Source organism: Symphalangus syndactylus, chromosome 8, assembly GCF_028878055.3.
Source record: "Symphalangus syndactylus isolate Jambi chromosome 8, NHGRI_mSymSyn1-v2.1_pri, whole genome shotgun sequence".
NCBI classification, from domain to species: domain Eukaryota; kingdom Metazoa; phylum Chordata; class Mammalia; order Primates; family Hylobatidae; genus Symphalangus; species Symphalangus syndactylus.
In genome coordinates, this window is record NC_072430.2 from 47,616,261 (window position 1) to 47,636,665 (window position 20,405).

At 40.3% G+C, this 20,405-nt stretch overlaps 2 protein-coding genes across 5 annotated transcripts in view; one reads left to right on the forward strand and one right to left on the reverse strand.

Moving 5' to 3' along the window:
• SLC39A9 (solute carrier family 39 member 9) overlaps nucleotides 1-6,528 on the reverse strand; it is a 73,203-nt gene extending 66,675 nt beyond the window's left edge. For 2 of the 4 annotated variants that reach the window (XM_055289021.2, XM_055289019.2), the window contains exon 1: nucleotides 356-1,293. In XM_055289021.2, coding sequence (XP_055144996.1) covers nucleotides 356-451 — 96 coding nt within the window. In that variant the 5' untranslated portion in view covers nucleotides 452-1,293. Of the gene's footprint in view, nucleotides 1-355; nucleotides 2,014-3,445 lie in introns of those variants that run through there. The other 2 variants (XM_055289023.2, XM_055289018.2) reach the window with 2 other exon arrangements.
• ERH (ERH mRNA splicing and mitosis factor) lies at nucleotides 1,454-19,584 on the forward strand. The gene is made up of 4 exons (XM_055289024.2): nucleotides 1,454-1,594; nucleotides 4,923-5,010; nucleotides 12,625-12,745; nucleotides 19,067-19,584. Exons 1-4 carry the CDS (start codon nucleotides 1,592-1,594, stop codon nucleotides 19,167-19,169), a joined length of 315 nt encoding a protein of 104 aa, XP_055144999.1. The 5' UTR covers nucleotides 1,454-1,591; the 3' UTR covers nucleotides 19,170-19,584.
• The last annotated feature ends 821 nt before the right edge of the window (nucleotides 19,585-20,405 follow it).

Consider the following 20,405-nt stretch of genomic DNA (forward strand, 5'->3'; position numbering starts at 1 on the left):
TTCTTGATAACAATCTGGAACCTTGATCCCATGAAATCTCTGAGAATCAAAAGAAATGTTATGGTGCCTCTCTCCAGGTAAATGCACAGAACCTCAAACTTTTGTGAGCAATTCTAAGGGATTCAGAATACTCTAGGATCTTCCGTGGAGTATCTATCCACCCCGGGTTAAGAATTCCACTGCTGAATATGAGGTTTGTTTCTATTATTAAGTGTTATGTATCTTTTAAAAAAGATAGTCTTTCTTAATGAGACTTCAGCTTTGAGATTTAACTAGGGAAGCAGCTTCCCTTTGCAACTAAAACTACTATCTCACAGCCATCCTGACAGCTGACAGAAAATTGAGAATTTCTTACCTCTGAGAAATTAACAGCCAAGGGAATGATTCCGGCCACGTAACATCCCACCAACATAGCCAGAGACAGCAGGCTAATGGAGATGAAATCATCCATTCTGCCCTCCTTTATTCACCCACAACCACTAGACAACAAATTTCCAGTGGCTTTAAATGGCGCTTAGGTTCTTTAAACAGGTGTAGTGGTTCCAAGAGAGTGGGCTTTCCAGTTCTTTAGGCCTCCCCACCAGCAGATGTGTTCACGAGGCACCTTCCTCTTGAACGTACTGGGAAACAGACCCTTTTTGCTGATATTAGCACCAGAGAAAGCTTACAGCAATCTAAGGTCCCAAGCTCTGGGTTCTCAGATGCCAGTCATTAGATTCTCGTGGGTTAACAGAGATGGGAAAAGTCAAAGGGGAAAATGTGCGAATGATCGATTTCTTCGATGTCGGATTGAGGGTGGCACAATGTCTTAGGCGGCGGCGGGTAAGTGACTCAAGCGAACCTGTGCGTTCCCTAGGCGCCCCTGTCTCCAAGAGGCGGCCCCGAAGGTGATCCGCCCCCCAGAGCAGGAAACCAGCCCACCAGTCCCAGCAAACTCTCCTCCGAGCCTGGGATGAGGAAAGGAGTCCTGCAGGTCTCTAACGATGGGTCCTAGGGGTTCAGCAGCAAAGTTGACACAAAGCTGTCTCTGCCCTATACCCGGTGCTGCCCATGGTACTGCACTCGACCGGGCCTTGACCCGGAGTCGCCGATACTACAGCTGCCATGGCCGCCAAGTGGCACCTCTTCATTCCATCCACTTCCGGATTGTCTGACCACCCCCTCCTTTACAAAGGCACTTCCGGGTTACAACCGACCTCTGGCCCATGATACTTATGTTGCCGCCATTTTTGAGTAGGGCTAATTAAAGATGTCTGATGTCACTGTCTATACCGGTGATCACTTGAGCTGTATATTTAATAACGAAAGTACGGAAGACAGCGTCTTGAAAAAAAAATAATTCTTCCTAAAGCTTGGAAACTTTCCCTTACTTACCTTTTTGCCTTTATCGAAGATGGCTGAAACAGAGTCAGTAGCTGCTCTAGCTGCCGGAAGTGACTGTGCCTCTATGATCCAAAAGGCTCTTTTGCGTTGCACTTTCGACGACTTCCGGCGGCTCCTCTCGCGAGGATTGGCTGTTAGCGGCGTTGTGGCTAAGCTCGTGTAACGGTGGCGGTGTCGGCAGCTGCTGCAGCGAAGAGAGTTTGGCGCGATGGTGAGAAAGGCCTCCGCGGCTACCCGAGTCCGAGTCCCTGGCCTCCAGAGCGACCCCAGCCCCATACATTTTCCCCTCCCCACGAGCCCCATGCAGCGCGGCGTGATGCACCCCGCCACTCCAGTCGGTGAATTGATACTTCTTCCCGCCGCAGGGACGCCAGGCCTGACTCTAGGCCTCGGAGCCCCGGTCCGCCCTGCGGTTGCGCGCCCGCCGGCTCGCTCGGGTCAGGCGTGCCTTGGGCCTGAGGATGAGCTCTCTCCCGATTGTTACTTGGTAGATGGAGGCGTGGGGGTGGTGTTTTGTTTGGTTTTTGAGATAGTCTCACTCTGTCGCCCGGGCTGGAGTGCAGTGGCGCGATCTCAGACCCCTGCAACCTCCGCCTCCTGGGTTCAAGCAATTCTCCTGTCTCAGCTTCCCTAGTAGCTGGGATTACAGGCGCCCGCCACCTCGCCTGGCTAATTTTTGTGTTTTAGTAGAGACGGCGTTTCACCACGTTGGCCAGGCTGGTCTCGAACTCCTGACCTAAGGTGATCTGCCCGCCTTGGCATCTCAAAGTGCTGGAATTACAGGCGTGAGCCACTGGGCCCTGCCAGATATGGTATTTTTCCCTCCAAATGCTCTAGCCTGCTGTAGGAACAATGGGCCAGGGTTGTCTAACCTATTCTCAAAGCTGACAGATTCTGCTATACCCAGCATGTGGGCCAGGAGAGGACGTATTTGCTTTGCAGTGTGTTTTCTCAGCTTTCATTTTCCTGTGCTCTGCCTTTTTTTTTTTTTTTTTTTTTCTGTTTTTGAGACCTCTAGGTATTGCATGTGGCACGTCCCTCAGCCCTCGATCCTGTACTTATCTGTATTTATATCCTCTTGGGGCTGGAGGCTGAAAAGTAGGCTCAGGTCAGAGACCAGCTCTATTAGAACCCAGCCGGGATGATCAGTAAGCTCCAGTTCGAAGAAAGTGACCAAAACTGGCTTGAGAGGTGGTATAATCTGTAAAGAATTTGAGCAGGAAAGCAATGCCATTTAAAAATGATAACCACTTGACCACAGTTTTTAAAATGTATCATGTTATGTTCTTAGTGATTTTTAATCCTTGTCTTTGGGCAGTAAGTATTGAAAATAGTAAACTTTGCCCGGTGTTCATTTTAAGACTAGATATAAAAAGCAACATGCTGTATAGCTTTTTCCATTCTTACCCTTTCAAATTAGTCTTTTAATTTGCATTAGAATTAGAATACAATTATTATAGTAGCAGTTGAGATAGTTAGTGTATAGGGCAAGCTCTGTTGCAAGAATGCACGTAGTTTCTACAAAATTATTTTTTCTTAAATGACTCATTGAAACTTTTTGAGTAGCTAGCTTACAAAGACTTCTGTATAACAAATAATCTAATATAATGTTTTCTGTGGCTTTTAAATCAATTTAACAAAGGCTTTGACTGCTCAGGTTATTACAGGTGAGAGTTAAGCCTTCGTCTCTTGTCACCAAGTTCCATTTTTATGTCAAAGCCTCTCAAACTTTTAGTCAAAGTAATTTAGTTGTTGATGGGGAGAGAAGAGTATGATGACCCTTTGTTTTGTGTGTCATGTTAAATGTACTATTTTTCCATTGTTTATTCAGAAAGTCTGGGCTTCAGCTATTTCAGTTCCAATTTGATGGTTAAAAATTCTGATCATTTTGGCCAGGCGCGGCGGCTCACGCCTGTAATCCCAGCACTTTGGGAGGCCGAGGCGGGCAGATCACCTGAGGTCGGGAGTTCAAGACCAGCCTGACCAACATGGAGAAACCCCATCTCTACTAAAAAGACAAAATTAGCCGAGCGTGGTGGTGCATGCCTGTAATCCCAGCTACTTGGGAGGCTGAAGCAGAAGATTCGCTTGAACCCAGGAAGCAGAGGTTGCAGTAAGCTGAGATCGTGCCTTTGCACTCCAGCCTGGGCAACAAGAACAAAACTCTGTCTCAAAAAAAAAAAAATCATTCCAAAACATTTTAGGGTTCCTGTTGTTAGGAAATTTTTGTTTTCTGGTTTTTGGCTGAAAAATACTAGTACAGCAGAAGAGAAGGAAAGAAGTGAATAGTTTGATTTGGGACTGGGTTTACAGTGGAGTTGCATCATACTTGCATTTAATTAACCTTACACATGTAGCAAAAAATTGGATGGGTCATATTTTCAACAGACCAGTGAATTCTCAGCTGGATGAGATTTTTTGTTCCCCAAGGGATATTTGTAATAGAATCAGCCAACCCAAAATGTAGTAGAGCCCAGGTTGAGAAACACTGAGATTGATTTGTTAGTGACTGATCACTAACAAAAACATGTTTCCCAGTGAGCAGAAAGTGGAAGACAAGTCTGTCTGCTATTTTTTGGGCATATTTCACATTTCTCATAATGTGATGACCTAACTTTCTGTGTGATTCTAATACGTGATTTTGGTATGAGAAAGCCCAGTAAGGCAAGTCATCTACTAGGTGAATAGTTTAATGGATTTTTAAGGGTAATTCTTACAATATGTTTATATTGCTAATTTATCTACTGCTTTAGTGTTAAGTCTAACCCCTGGATAAAATGTGACTTTGCTCTTATGCTAAGGTTGGAAAAAAAGCTTAAGTTGAAACCATGCTTGTGATTATTATACTATTTCCCCTTTTGTTTCCTTTCATCAGCCCATCTGAGTTTTTATTAGTGACTTAAGAGCATTAAAGATGGAAAGTGACCACTGGAGACAGAAAACCTAAGCAGGTTTATAATTTAGTTGGGAAGAAAAGATACAAAAGAAAAAGGAGGGCAAGGTAGCTTATACTGATTACTTGTAGGCAGTAAGTACAGTAGGACTGGGAGACTTAGGGAGACCGTACAGCAGAGTTGTGAATCCAGCTAGATACAACACTTAGACTAAGACATAAATATTTTTGTGGAAAAAGTATCCTAATTTTTTTTTTTCTTTTAAGAGATGGGGCCTCACTCTTCGATGCAATGGTGTGATCATGGTGCACTGTAGTCTCAGCCTCCTGGGCTCAAGGAATCCTCCTGCCTTAGACTTCCAAAGTGCTAGGACTACAGGCATGCACCCGGCAAATTTTATTTTTTTGTAGAGATAGGGTCTTGCTATGTTGCCCAGGTTGGTCTCAAGCTTCTGGCCTCAAGTGATTTTCCCCCTTTCAGCCTCCCAGAGGACGAGGATTATAGGCATGGGATGCCATGCCTGGCCTCTCTAATTACATTTTAATAACTAGCAATCATTATTGCATTAGAAATGGGGATTTTTTTTATCATACTATGAATTTCTCAAATAGAAACTTATATTGAAATCATGTTTTCCCCCTGCAGTCTCACACCATTTTGCTGGTACAGCCTACCAAGAGGCCAGAAGGCAGAACTTATGCTGACTACGAATCTGTGAATGAATGCATGGAAGGTGAGTTTAACACTAATCAAGGGGTAGAAAAATGTCTCATTTAGGAACTGGGTTTTCCCCCTCTGAATTTCTTTTTTTTTTAATAGTCCATCCACCCCAGGCCCTGCCTGTATCAATTCCAACCCTCCAAATTTCTTGAATTGCTAATTTTAGGAGGGAAAGCAGATATTTAGGATGGACCATAATTATTGAACATTTTATTTATTTATTTATTTGTTTGTTTATTTATTTATTATTTGAGACAGAGTCTCGCTCTATCACCCAGACTGGAGTGCAGTAATGCAATCTCGGCTCACGCAACCTCCACCCCCCAGGTTCAAGTGATTCTTGTGCCTCAGCCTCCCAAGTAGCTGGGACTACAGGCATGGGCCACCACACCCAGCTAATTTTTCGTGTATTTAGTAGAGATGGGGTTTCACCATGTTGGCCAGGCTGGTCTCGAACTTCTGACCTTGGCCTGTTGAACATTTTAAACATTAATTATGTATATAGTATCCTCTTTGCTACAAGTATTACGTGTTTTTTTTTTTTTTTTAAAGTAATGTATATAATGAGTGACTTTCCAGAGCTGCTTGTTGTTTTATAAATATTCTCTTATTATTTGTCACGTGTTACCTTGTTACAGTATGGAAATATTTTACAGGTATCCCTTATATATTCTGGTTAAACTCAAGCACTATAGACTTGTGTGTCTGTTTGTTTTTAATAGGTTGTTTTAATAGATTTAAGGGATACAAGTGTAGTCTTCTTACATAGATATATTGCACAGTAGTAAAGTCTGGGCCTTTTTTTTTTTTTCCCTAAGAGACGGGGTCTTGCTCTGTCACCCAGGCTGGGGTGCAGTGGTGGTCACGGCTTATTGCAGTCTCAGTTTCCTGGGCTCAAGCAGTCCTCCTGCCTCAGCCTCCCAAATAGCTGGGACTAGAGGCACCTGCCACCACACCTGGCTAATTTTTTGTTTTTTTTTATAGAGATGGGGTCACTGTGTTGCACATGTTGGTCTCAGACTTCTAGCCTCAGGCAGTTCTCCTGCCTTAGCCTCCCAAAGTTCTGGGATTACAAGCATGAGCCACTGCGCCCAACCAAGTCTGGGCTTTTAGTGTAGCCATCACCTGGTGTACATTGTACACAGTAGTGATTTTTCATCCCTCACCATTCTCCCACCTTTTGTAGTCTCCAGTGTCACTTATTCCACTCTGTCTGTCCATGTGCACACATTATTTAGCCTCCACTAATAAGTGAGAACATTAGATGTTTGACTGTCTGAGTTACTTCACTTGAGATAATGTTGCTGCAAAGACATGGTTTTATTCTTTTTTTAATAGCTGAGTAGTATTCCATGGTATGTGTGTGCATGCATACTCATACACCACATTTCCTTTGTCTAGTCATCCATTGATGGACACTTAGTTGATTCCATAACTTTGCTATTGTGTATAGTACTGCCATAAACATATGAGTGCAGGTGTCTTTGTTCCTTTTTGTTTTTTGAGACAGAGTCTCACTGTGTCGCCCAGGCTGGAGTCCAGTGGTGCGTCTCAGCTCACTGCAACGTCTGCCTCCTGGGTTCAAATGATTCTCCTTCCTCAGCCTCCTGAGTAGCTGGGACTACAGGTGTGTGCCACCACGCCCAGCTAGTTTTTGTATTATTAGTAAACACAGGATTTCGCCACGTGGGCCGGGCTGGTCCCGAACTCCTGACCTCAAGTGATCCACCCACCTCGGCTTCCCAAAGTGCTGGGATTACAGACGTGAGCCACCACTCCTGGCCATCTACTCTAATTCTTAAAGAAGAACGTGGCATTTTTTTCTTCATCTCTTTACAGATCCATTTCTCTGCTGACATTTCTGCCTGCTATTGATGTAGATTTTGTATGCAAGCTCTCTTAGCAAATTGTTACCTAACCTATATTATCGTGTTTGATCTTTGATTCTGCAATACTGTTATTTCTCAGGGCAGTTTCAGGGTTGTAGAAAAATTGAACAGAAACTACAGTTTTCCCATATTACTTTCTTTCTTCACCCCTACACAATTTCCCCTATTATTAATGAATTTCACTGGTGTGGTACATTTGTAACAGTGGTGAACCACTATTCATTACTGATACATTATCATTAAGTAAAGTTCATAGTTTATACTAGGTTTCATTCTTATGTCCTACATTACTTGGATTTTCCCAAATGCGCAGCGTCATGTGTCCGCCATTACAGCATCACACAGAATGGTTTCACTGCCCTGCCCTAAACATTTCTTGTGCTCTACCTACTCATCCCCTCCTACCCCACCCTCAACCTCTGGGAACCATTGGTCTTTTTACTGTCTCCATAGTTTTGCCTTTTCCAGAGTGTCATATAGTTGGAATCATTATCGTGTGTGGCTTTTTCTTAACTGGCTTTTTTTACTTAGCAATGTGCATTTATTATGTTTCCTCCATGTCTTTTCATGACTTGGTAGCTCTTTTTCTAAAAATTCAAAATAGTGATGTATTTCCCATTTAAAAAACTAAAACAAAAAAATGTTAAAATAATTATTAAATAAGTTCTCACATGATGTGGTTGCCAAATGGTAATTTTATTATTCTATTTTTTTCTTGTAGTAAATATTCCCCTGTAGATCAGAGCATTTTTCTCCTCCCCCCTCACTTTTTTTTAAGAGCAGTTAAAGACTTTATTTAAGACCATGTTTTTAGAGCAGTTTTAGGCTTATGGGAAAATAGATTATCAATAAATAAAGTTCACAGTTTATGTTAGGGTTTACTGTATGTGTTAAACATTCTGTGGGTTTTGACGTGTATAATTACATGTGTCTACCTTTACTGTATCATACAGAGTAGTTTCACTACCAGAAATCCCCATTGTTCCACCTATACCTCCTTCCCTGCCACCACCCCCAAACCCCTGATCTTTTTACCATCTCTGTAGTTTTGCCTTTTCTGGAATGTCATGTTGGAGTTATGGAGTATGAAGCCTTTTCGGACTGGCTGCTTTAACCTAGCAATATGCTTTTTTTTTTTTTTTTTTTTTTTGGTGTGTGAGACAGAGTCTTTCTCTGTCACCCAGGCTGGAGTGCTGTGACGCAATCTCAGCTCACTGCAACCTCTGCCTCCTGCTTCAAGCGATTCTCCTGCCTCAGCCACCCAAGTAGCTGGGATTACAGGCCTGCACCACCATGCCTGGCTACCTTTTTTTGTATTTTTAGTAGAGACGGGTTTTACTGTGTAGGCCAGGCTGGTCTCAAACTCCTGACCTCAAGTGATCCGTCCACCTCAGCCTCCCAAAGTCTGGGGATCACAGGCAGCCCCCATTCCCGGCCAACCTAGCGGTATGCTTTTATGGTTCTTACTTTTTGTGTGTGTGGCTGCATAGCTCATTTCTTTTTATTGCTGAATAATATTCCCTTGAATGAATGTACCATGGTTTGGTTATCCATTCACTTATTGAAGAGCATCTTGGTTGCTTCTATTTTTTGGCAATTATGAATAAAGCTGCTATAAACATTTCTGTGTAGGTTTTTGTGTGGACCTAAGTTTTCAGCTCATTTGGGTAAATATGTAGGAGAGTGATTGCTAAATTATGTGGTACAAGTATGTTTAGCTTTGTAAGAAACTGCCAAACTGTCTTCAGATGTGGCAGGACCATTTTGCATTCCCACCAGCAGTGAATGAGTTTCTGTTCCACATCCTTACCAGCATTTGGTGTTGTCACTGATTTAGATTTTAGCCATTCTAAGTTATCTTATTGTTTTAATTTGCAATTCCCTAATGACATATAATGTCATCTTTTCATATGCTTATTTGCCGTGTATATCTTTATTGAGGTATCCAGATCTTCTGCCCATTTTTCATTGAGTGATTATGGTTAAGTTTTAGGAGTTCTTTGTATATTTTTGGACATTAGTCCTTTATCAGATAGATGTTTTATAAAGGTTTTCTCCCAGTTTGTGGTGTCTTCTCACTTTCTTAATAGTGTCTTTTGGAGCACAAAAGTTTTTTATTTTTATGAACTTTAACTTGCATATTTTTCTTTTTGTTGTGTTTTTGGTGTCATATCTAAGAAACCATTGGTTTATCCAAGGTCACAAATATTAATGCCTTTATTTTTTTCTATGGGTCTTATAGTTTGGGCTCCTACTTTTAAGTCTCTGGTCTGTTGTAGGGATGTGTCCAACTTCATTCTTTCACATGTGACTATCCTCTTGTCCTAGCATCATTTGTTGAAAATACTGTCCTTTGTTGAATTGTTTTGGCATGCTTGTCAAAAAGCAAGTGACCATAAATGTGAGGGTTTGTTTCTGGACTCTCATTTCTGTTCCATTGATCTAGATACCTATCCTCATGCCAATACCATATTGTCTTGATTGCAGCAGTTTCATAGTAAGTTTTGAAATCAGGAAGTTTGAATCCTCCAGTGTTCTTTTTCAAGATTATTTTGGCTGTCTTGGGTCTCCTGCATTTCTGTGTCAAATTTAGGATTAGCTTGTTGGTTTCTGCAAAAGCAGCTTGGATTTTTATAGGAATTGCGTTGAATCCGTAGATCATCTGGGGGAGTATTGGCATCAGGTCTTCCAACTCATGAATATGGGATGTCTTTCCATTTATTAAGCATGGTGTGGTGGCTTTACTTTCCAGCATGGCGTGGTGGCTCACACCTGTCATTCCAGGACTTTGGGAGGCCAAGGTGAACGGATTGCTTGAGCCCAGGAGTTTGAGACTAGCCTGGACAACATGATGAAACCCCTGCTCTCCAAAAAGTACAAAAATTAGCTGGGCATGGTGGCACATACCTATAGTCACAGATCCTTGGGAGGATCACTTGAACTTAAGAGGTCAAGGCTGCAGTGAGCTGTAATTAGGCCACTGCACTCCAGCCTGGGCAACAGAATGAGACTGTGTCTCAAGGGAAAGAAAAGAGTCTTTCCATGACATTTTATGGTGTAGAGTGTACACGTTTTGTACTACTTGTGTTTCGTTTATTTCTAAGAATTTTATTCTTTTTTATGCTGTTATAAATGGAGTTTTCTTAATTTTATTTTCAGACTTGTTGCTAAGGCATAGGAATAAAATTTATTTTCATATACTGATCCTATATCCTGCAACCTTGCTGTACTCATTTATTAGTTCTAATAGATTTTTATTGTTTCCTTAGGATTTTCTATCTGTAAGATAATGTCATCTGCAAATAATGATGGCTGTACTTCTTCCTTTCCAATCTGAAGGCCTGTTGTCTCTCTTTCTTGCCTAATTGCCCTGGCTAGAACTTCTAGTACAATGTTGGATACAAGTAGCAACAATAAATATTCTGGTATTCTTCCTAATCTTAACAGAAAAGCATCCCGTCTTTAACCATTAAGTATAATGGAGGCTGGGCATGGTGGCTTATGCCTGTAATCCCAGCACTTTGGGAGGCCGACGCGGGTGGATCACCTGAGCTCAGGAGTTTGAGACCAGCCTGGCCAGCATGGTGAAACCCTGTCTGTACTAAAAATACAAAAATTAGCCAGGCGTGGTGGCACACACCTGTAATCCCAGCTACTCGGGAGGCTGAGGCTGAGGCAAGAGAATCGCTTGAATCCGGGAGGCGGAGGTTGCAGTGAGCTGAGATTGCGCCATCGCACTCCAGCCTGGGCAACAAGAGCAAAAACTCCATCTCAAAAAAAAAAAAAAAAAAAGTATAACTGTGGGTCAGTGCCTTTTTAACATACAGGAATTTATTTTCCTAGTTTTTATTTTCTTTCCATTCATTAACTCATGGGTGATATTCTGTGATCACAATGTAGTATGCCAGTAGCAATAAAAAACCCTAAGATAGTTGTTTAATAGTTCTGTGATTGAATAGTATTTTTATTAGGAAATTTGTAAAGTTAATTTGGAGCTAATAAAAGGCTTATGTATACAGTATAGGACATGTTTTTTCTAGATAACTAGCATTTATGTCACTTATCCATTCATCGTAGTAGTCTTAAAATAGTTGACAGTGGGAATAGACTGAAAAGGTGTATTCTCCTTTTGTGGGAATAAGAAAGGAGAGTATCAGGCCGGCTCATGCCTATAATCCCAGCCCTTTGGGAGGCTGAGGTGGGCTGATCACCTGAGGTCAGGAGTTCAAGATCAGCCTGGCCAACATGGTAAAACCCCGTCTCTACTAAAAATACAAAAAGTTAGCTGGGTGTGGTGGCGGGTGCCTGTAATCCCAGCTACTTGGGGGGCCGAGGCAGAGGCAGGAGAATCGCTTGAACCTAGGAGGCGGAGGTTGCAGTGAGCCAAGATCACATCATTGCACTCCAGCCTGGGCAACAAGAGCAAAACTCCGTCTCAAAGAAAAAAAAAGGAGAGTATTATTGAATAAAAACTAAATAGATAATGTACTCTATAGCTAATTATAATTAGTAATGTGGGCTTGCTATTAAAGATTTTGCTCATTATCTTTTTTATTATATTTAAGTACTTATATCCTTGTTCATGTGCTAATGCTTTATATGTATTATTTCAAATAAACCTCACAATTCTATGAAGAGGCACTCTTAACTCTGTTTGACAGGTGTGGTTCAGGGAATGGCGTTGTTTGTCCTCAGTTTGACAGGAGCAGAGCTGGAACTCAAGTCTGTCTGAATCCATAGTCTAGGATTTTTTTTTTTTTTTTAGACAGAGTCTTGCTCTGTCGCCCGGGCTGGAGTGCAGTGGCCAATCTCGGCTCACTGCAATCTCCACCTCCCAGGTTCATGCCATTCTCCTGCTTCAGCCTCCCGAGTAGCTGGGGCTACAGGCGCCTGCCACCATGCCTGGCTAATTTTTTGTATTTTTTAGTAGAGACGGGGTTTCACCGTGTTGGTCAGGATGGTCTCGATCTCCTGACCTCGTGATCTGCCCGCCTCGGCCTCCCAAAGTGCTGAGATTACAGGCGTGAGCCACTGTGCCTGGCCTAGTCTAGGATCTTAAATACACATTAGGATAATCTCTTTCTTTGTTGCCAATTTTTAATGTGACTTCTTTCTTTTTTTTTTTTTTTTTTGCTCTGTGGCTTTAGGAAGAATTACTGAAAAACCTGTTAAGACCCACAATGTTACTTGTTTGAGCCATCAGATGGCAAGTCTTTAAAGTCCCTTAGCTCCGGTGGTTTGAAGTAATCATTTTATTATTAAGACACAAAATAGTTACACCAACATTGTGATGAATTTCTCAGCTGCCCAGACTGGAGTGCGGTGATGCAATCATGGCTCACTGCAGTCAAGTGATTCTCCCACCTCAGCTTCCCAGATAGCTGGGACCACAAGCACACGCCATCACGCCTGGCTAATTTTTAAATTTTTGTAGAGATGAGGTCTCCCTGTGTTGCCCAGGCAGGCTGGTCTTAAACTGTGGGGCTCAAGTGATGCTCCTGCCTCAGCCTCCCAAAGAGCTGGGATTACAGGCGTAAGCCACTAACCTGACCTGGTGAATTTATAAAATAAAAAAGTATTTGCTAGTGGCAATAATCAAAAGCTATCAATCTATCATCTTTTCCCCAGCCCAAGTTTATTAAATATGATATCAACATATAGCACTGCTCATAAGCACAGCTCATATCTAGAAGTGTATGTGATTGTAAGATTTTGCTTTTTTTCCTATCCTTTCTTAGGCGTTTGTAAAATGTATGAAGAACATCTGAAAAGAATGAATCCCAACAGTCCCTCTATCACATATGACATCAGTCAGTTGTTTGATTTCATCGATGATCTGGCAGACCTCAGCTGCCTGGTGTAAGTATTAGCCAACATGTCTTTTATCTTGTATTTTCTATTGTTTTTCTGTCTGTTTGAGGTGATTTATGGTATTGGGAGCTAATTATGTGCCTGACACTGATCTTTGCATTTGCATAGTGTATAGTAATTAATATTTCTCTTACAGAAATAAGAGATTGGCAACATAAAGCCAAAGGCACAGAAAAAAATAACTTTGCTAATTGATATAGTTAGTATCCAGAAAGGATCCTAATTAAGAAGTTCCATGTCCCTGTTCTTTGTTCCTTATACCTAATTTTTTTTTTTCGTTTACAGTCTTTGTCCTAAAGCCATTGGTTTTGGATTAAAACTAAGATTATCTTTTTTTCATGACATTTCAGAAACTTAAATACGTGTATAGCTGAAGTTTAATTTAATTTCAATCCTACCGTGTGTAAGTATGTATATTTTGGTATGTTAGAGTAAGATTTTTTAACGTATTTGTTATAGTTTGTATTGATAATCTGCTTCTGACAACTACTAACAAGGAGCATAAAGTGTTACTATAGACCTACCTAATCTTTTTTACATTAGCAAACAGAAGTTGAGTGTAAATACAGCTCATTTAACCGAGGAAAATGGAAGCACCTTACGATACGATACTCAATCATCAGATACATGAATATTTATTACATGCCAGGTGCTGTGCTAGAAGTTGAAAGAGCAGTGATGAGAAATATACAAGTCTTACTCATAGGCACTTCCTGGATCACCACTGGAGCCAATCCTGGAATGTGGCTACACCTATGCTGTCTCCCCAAAATTTCCAAAACATGAATTTCCTCGGGATGTTTGAGTTTTGTTTTCTGTACCTCTTCATTGTGTTCCAGTTGTAGCCATTTCACTTTGGTCACTCAGAACATTCAAATGAATGTTGCATGGTACTTTAAGCCATTCAGACATCTATAGGAAAAACATACCAGACAGAGGGGATGAGGGACAGCTAGTGTAGAAGTCCTGAAGTAGGAGTGCCTGGCATGTTTGAAGTCATTAAGGAAGCCTTCGAGGCCGCAGAGGAATGAGTGAAGGAGAGAGTCTTAGGAGATTGGAGGGGCAGGGAGCAATGATATGCTGGAAGCCAAATGCAGAAGTGTGTCATATCATTGATAGGACAGATAAGTGAGGACTGAGAATTTAATTGACTCCTGGATTTGACACTGTGGAAGTCTTTGGTGACTTCCAAAACAGTTGTGGTAGAGTGCCAAGAGTAAAATGCTTACAGATTTCAGTGTATGGAAAGGAATGAAAAGAGAGGATTTATAGATGGCCATTACAGGCTTACTTTTTTTTTTTTCCTTTAAGAATTTGGCTTGAAAGAACAGAAAAATGGGGTTGTAGCTGGAGAAGGAAATTGCTTTTTTTAAAGTGGGGAAAATAATGGTAAGTTTGCAGGCTGATGGGATGATGTACTAGAGAAGGAGAAACTGATAGCTCAAATTGGCTCTTGGACAGTTCAATCATAAAAAAGGGAGGACAGGCAAATTTGGGAGGTGGGGGGAATTATCTTCTGTATGCTTCAGTTAGAAAGATAAGGAGCAAGGACATAATTTGAAACAGGTGTTACAGGTTTGTGGAAAAGTAAGAAATAAGCTAGGAAGGTGAAAGAATTAGGGAACTGCAATTAATTCAGGGATGTATTAAGTGTCCTCCAAAGTACCTATCTGATAGTGATTTAAAGTGAAATCAGTCATTGTGATCATGGGATTTTTTTCCTAGTCTCTCTCACCTGGATGGTTACAGGTGAGGAGTAGGTAGAGAGTAAAGATTTTGCTAAAGGTTGAGGGCATATATGAGGATAACAGCAACGACTGAATGACCATGAGCTTTAATTGGGGGTGTAGGAGGAGATGCTGGAAACAGGTAGATCAGTTCATTGTAGGTCCCACTGGATCAAGGATTGCTCACATTAGAGTGTCAGGAAGTGGTGATCAGAGAATGGCATGCTTGAAATTAGGAAATTGAAGTTGTTGGAAATGACAGGGTCTAGGGATCTGGCCAAGAGAGGGTAGGAGATGAGATCATTAGAGGAAAAGACTTCATGGAATTGGGAGGCCTAAGTGTTGACATAATCATCCACTGGATATGAAATTACCAATAATGTGTATATTAATTGATAGAATTTAAGAACAAGTTGCTTTGTTTTTGTTCACTGCTGCATCTCTGGTACATAATTAGTGCTGAGTAAATATTAGTTATATAAATGCACGTCACTTGTGTTGTTATTTGAGGCATAGCTTTCTAAAATTATTGATAATTTTCTATTTCCCTTATTTATATCACAGAGCTATGTTCTGCATTGATTAAAAATTAACGGTTGTCTTTATGGTTTTATAAAAGAATCTTAGTGAAACATTCAGGATCTAATCCTGACACTTTTGGGATGTTGTACTTACTCCCAGTAAGTGGGAAGTAAACTTGAAGCAAAGGATCATGTTGTACTCATCTTGGGAGGCTGTGGTTAAGAGCTAGTTGGAGTGGCAGAATTAGACATAGCTGGGTTTGAATCCTGGCTCTACCATTTGCTAGCTCCCTTTGACAAGGCAGCTTTGTATTGCTAAACTTTAGTTTGCTCATTTGTAAAATTCAGACAAATCTAGTTCACAAGACTCCTTGTGAGGATCAAGTGCTTGCTGAGCTCAGCACTATTAGATATGCAGCAACTCCCTTTTCAACTAGATTGAAGAAGTCAGGATAGAGTTTTATTTTTAATTACAAGCATGTTCTTAAATTTGCCAGGATTAGAATGATATTAATTTTAATGTCTACATGTGAGATAAATTATAAATTTCAAGTGAAATTTAAAAGGTGTTCAGGTTTTTTCAACAATATGAAAATTGAACAGAGTAAAACAGTTACAAGTGACATGTTAATGACATTACAAGTATGTCATTAATGACAGAACATAACTTTTCTAACTTTGTACTAGACTTCATAAAAAAAAATTTTAGAGACAGAGTCTTGCTATATTACCCAGGCTGGTCTCAAACTCCTGGGCTCAGGTGATCCTCCTCCCTCAGCCTCCCCAAGGGGTGATGTTACAGGCACGAGCAACTGTGCCCGGCTGCATTAGACTTTAAAATGTAAACTAGAAACTATATCTAGCATACTAAACTGATTTTTAATACAATATTTGCTATCTTAAAGCAAAATAGGGGGAAAGCTTTAATTATTACCTAGATAATTCTTCCACCTACAGTAGTTCCAGAAATATGGAAGAGAGGTTAATGATAATTTATGGTTTTTTAGTAGTTTCAGAGTGTTAAAAACCATAAATTATCGTAGCTTGAAAACCTGTAACTATTTATGTTTGTTTCTAATGTTGAAAATTTTTTGCCCTCTGAAAAACTTTCAGAATCAAATTTAGGACTTAAAACTATTTTTCCCAGGTGACTTTGGTTATGTCCTTTTTGTTCTTTGAATATTCAGGAGAAATCAGGTATTGTTTCCAAAGACCTACTGCCACAGCACATCCTGTGATTTGGGCTGTTACTCCTCAGACCAGAGACTGGGTCCATTTTTGGTTTGTAGATGGTTGTGTGCTTATAGCTTCTATTAAATTTACATGGCAGTGACCTAGGACTTTTTTTAATTAATTCTTTTTAAACAGTGTAGGTGGAAATGGAATAAATAAGATTCTACTTTTTAACGTGACTAAACCCAGAGCAAACTGACCATGCCTATAATAAAATGTAGGCATGAAAATTTGTATTTCGTATACTTAAAGTCAGAGTCAGATTTTTCCAGTTTTCTGATCTGTACGTTTTTTAAATAAGCTTTTTGTAAGATGAAAATAATACCCTTTTGATTATGCAGTATTTTCTTTTTTGCTTAGAGACATAAAGAACGTTTTCACCATCGGTTATTATAATGATGAGGGGTATTCCTGATCAGTAAGAGAAGTTATCACTGAAGACACTTCTGATTTCATTGCCCAGACCCACAGCTTCTGTTCTTATATATATTCTTTTATATATATATATACACATACATTTGTTGACCATAACAGTAGGTTAAAAGATTCATCTGTGCCAATGACTAGACATTTTATTAAAGTATTTAACATTTAATTGTCTCATTTTCAAGTGCCAGTTAACAGCCATCGACACAGCTTTCCATAAAGAAGGCATTATTGCTTTTTTTTTTTTTTTTTTGGAGATAGAGTCTTGCACTGTCGCCAGGGTTCAAGTGATTCTCCTGCTTCAGCCTCCCAAGTAGCTGGGACTACTGGTGCGCGCCACCACGCCCAGCTAATTTTTGTATTTTTTTTTTTTAGTAGAGACGGGGTTTCACAATGTTGGCCAGGATGGTCTTGATCTCTTGACATTGTGACCCGCCTGCCTCAGCCTCCCAAAGTGCTGGGATTACAGGCGTGAGCCACAGGCACCTGGCCTACTATTTGATGAGTTGGAAAATTGCATGCAAGTTGATGGATTCCTAAATGTTCACAAACCAGAGTGATTTTTTTGGGGTTAATGGTATAAACAAAGCCTGTCCCACCCAGATATGATAATTGTGAGAAATTTTGTTCCTTTTTCAGTTATTTTCCAGTGTTATATAAATGTTATAGTCTCTTCTGCTACATTTTGCAGTAGACTAGCTTAGAGCTTATTTAATTAGGAAACATAGACAAATAGTTTTCAGAAAAAATTACATTTTAGAATTTTTAAATTTGGTTAAGCATTTTTAAAAATGAGAATCTTGTACATTTTTAATAAATCGGATTGTGACCTTACTGTTCAGAGGAAGAATATGATGTTAATTGTATAAAGTGTTCCTACTTTGGAATTTATTTCCCTTGCCAAAAATTGTAGTTTAGGTTTCTAACTTAGTGATTAACAGTGAGGACTCTGGAGTCAGGAGTATTTAAAATCTATCTCCAGTCCAGCATTACCTAGCTAATAACTTGCTTCACTTTTTAAAGCCTTGGTTTCTCATTTATGAAAAAGGAGGCCAGGTGCGGTGGCTCATGCCTGTAATCCCAGCACTTTGGGTGGCCAAGGCGGCTGGATCACTTGAGGGTCAGGAGTTCAAGACCAACTTGGCCGACATAGTGAAAACTCGTCTCTACTAAAAATACAAAAAATTAGCTGGACGTGGTGGCACATGCCTATAGTCTTACCTACTCAGGAGGCTGAGGCAGGAGAATCATGTGAACCCAGGTGGCAGAGGTTGCAGTGAGCCAAGATGGCACCATCGCACTCCAGACTGCGTGACAGAGTGAGATTCTGTCTCAAAAAAAAAGCAGGGGTCGGTGCGGGGGATAGTGAGGATAATTGTACTTACTCACAGGGTTGTAAAAATGAGTTAATTCAGATAAGAATTTAAAGCGACACCCAGTACTCTGTGACATCTTACTAGATACTACTCACAGTCCCATTGGAGTTTTACGGCTAATGCTAGTCTGTGTACTCCTTACCCTTCTGATTAGAGATATTTTGGAGCTTACTATGTCTTCTGATAATTCTTCTCCATAGGCCTCTAGCATTATTTATTTTAAAAAGCAAATCCTAAAATACAGTTTTAAGATTTCCTTAATACTTTACAGGGGGAGGGAAATCAGCAAGAAATCTTTGTTGCCAGTACATGTTTTTTAATGGTTTTTTAGTTAATTCAGAATAAACATTGCAAATCTAAAGTTTGTTCTAGTATTGTTGTTTTTGTTTTTGTTTTTTTGAGATGGAGTCTGACTTACAGGAGTGCAGTGGCACGATCTCGGCTTACTGCATCCTCCACCGGTTGAAGCAATTCTCTTGCCTCAACCTCCAGAGTAGCCAGGACTACAGGTGTGCACCACCATGCCCAGCTAATTTTTGTATTTTAGTAGAGACAAGGTTTCACCATGTTGGCCAGGCTAGTCTTGAACTCCTGACCTCAAGTGATCCACCCGCCTCAGCCTCCCAAAGTGCTGGGATTACAGGCATGAGCCACTGCACCCAGCCAATTTTTTTGTTGTTGTTTTTTAATCACTAAAGGAACCATAAAAATAGAAACTATGTAGGAGGAAGAACACATGGTTTCTGGTCATACTCTGTGAAGAAGTAGATATGTAACATATTGGGCATTTAACTTAAAAGTTCTAAGTCACGTTTTCTTTTTCCACTGTAAGATTGTACTAGGTGATATAAAGTTCATGTCACTTAAAATTCAACGACTGTGTAAGTAGCTCTTTCAACTTTTCATTGAGTTCATTTTTGGAAATGTGCACATCTATGCCATCATCGGGCAGTTATAATTTGGGGATTTAAACACCTGGCAGTGATCGACCACTGTGACTTTGCTTTATTCCCTTTCTCTCCTCAGTTACCGAGCTGATACCCAGACATACCAGCCTTATAACAAAGACTGGATTAAAGAGAAGATCTACGTGCTCCTTCGTCGGCAGGCCCAACAGGCTGGGAAATAATTGTGTTGGAAGCATTGTGGGGGTTGGGATGGGCTTGGAACACAGGTGTGTACAGCGTGCTGTAGTGGAAGTTTTGTATCATAGTAATCCTGTTTCCACTTTGTTATACTCTAGCCAAGATTGACTGTATTAGATGAAATGTGAGGATCTTGTTCAATCGGAAACCCCTGTTACCTCCTCTTTTTTTTTCTTTCTTTTTTTTTTTTTTTACTTAAACATTTTTATGATGATTTAGATGGAAGTTGTTCTTTGTCACTTAATGTTGGTTCCAGTGCTTCAACTGTTCATATCTACTTTATAACATTCACATACTAACCCTTCTTCAAGATGGGGTCGGGGGTGAAAACGAAGTTTAGCCATGTCCTCAAGATAAAGTCTTGGTAAAAATAAATAAATATCCTTTAGTTATATTTTCTCCCTGAGTGCTTTTTTTTTTTGTCTTTGAAGATTGAATTTTCTTGCAAAGCATTTTTTCATTGTAAGTTTAAAAACCAATAGCTGCTACACAAAGAATTTGAAGAAGGTTTAAGTAGTGCGCAACACATTTTGCTGTGATTTATGTGAAGCTAATAACACTTTTACCTCACTTTTCCAGCATAATTAAATGAATCTTAATTATAGCTCCAAGGTTTGTACCTACTATTGACGCAAACGTTATAAATGACTTTCTGGTGATACAGCTTGTCCGCGGCAGCAGCAGACAGATGAACTTCTTAGTGTTGATCAAATCAAGTACTCTTTCTAGGAGGTCTTTGTGCCCTTTTCAGAGCCTTCAGTTGGATACTAGTTACCCACTACTGTAGGGAGGCTATAAGGGCAAGGGAAAAACCACAAAAAAGTATAAGATAGTCTTGTCTCTTTTTTGTTGTTGTTTTTTTGAAACAGTCTCACTCTGTACCCAGGCTGGAGTGTACTTCCAATCATGTCAATCATGTACTTTCAGTCAGCAAGTACATGAGCACTCTCTGATTCTGCTATTAGCACTTTACCAACAGCCAGTGATATCTTGACACAGCATAAGATTGAAAGTTTTTTGGAAGGCTCATGATTGGTCTAATATCCCCCTGTTCCTGCCTCTACTTGCACATTAGGGCCTTAACTATCTTTTTTTGTTGTTATTTTATGCAAGACAAAATTTTACCTAGAACATACTCATATGTGCTCAGTTTTTCTATAGAATAATCTAGTTAATGAAATGTTATCACGTACCAAGAGATTATTAGAATTTTAGGGTAC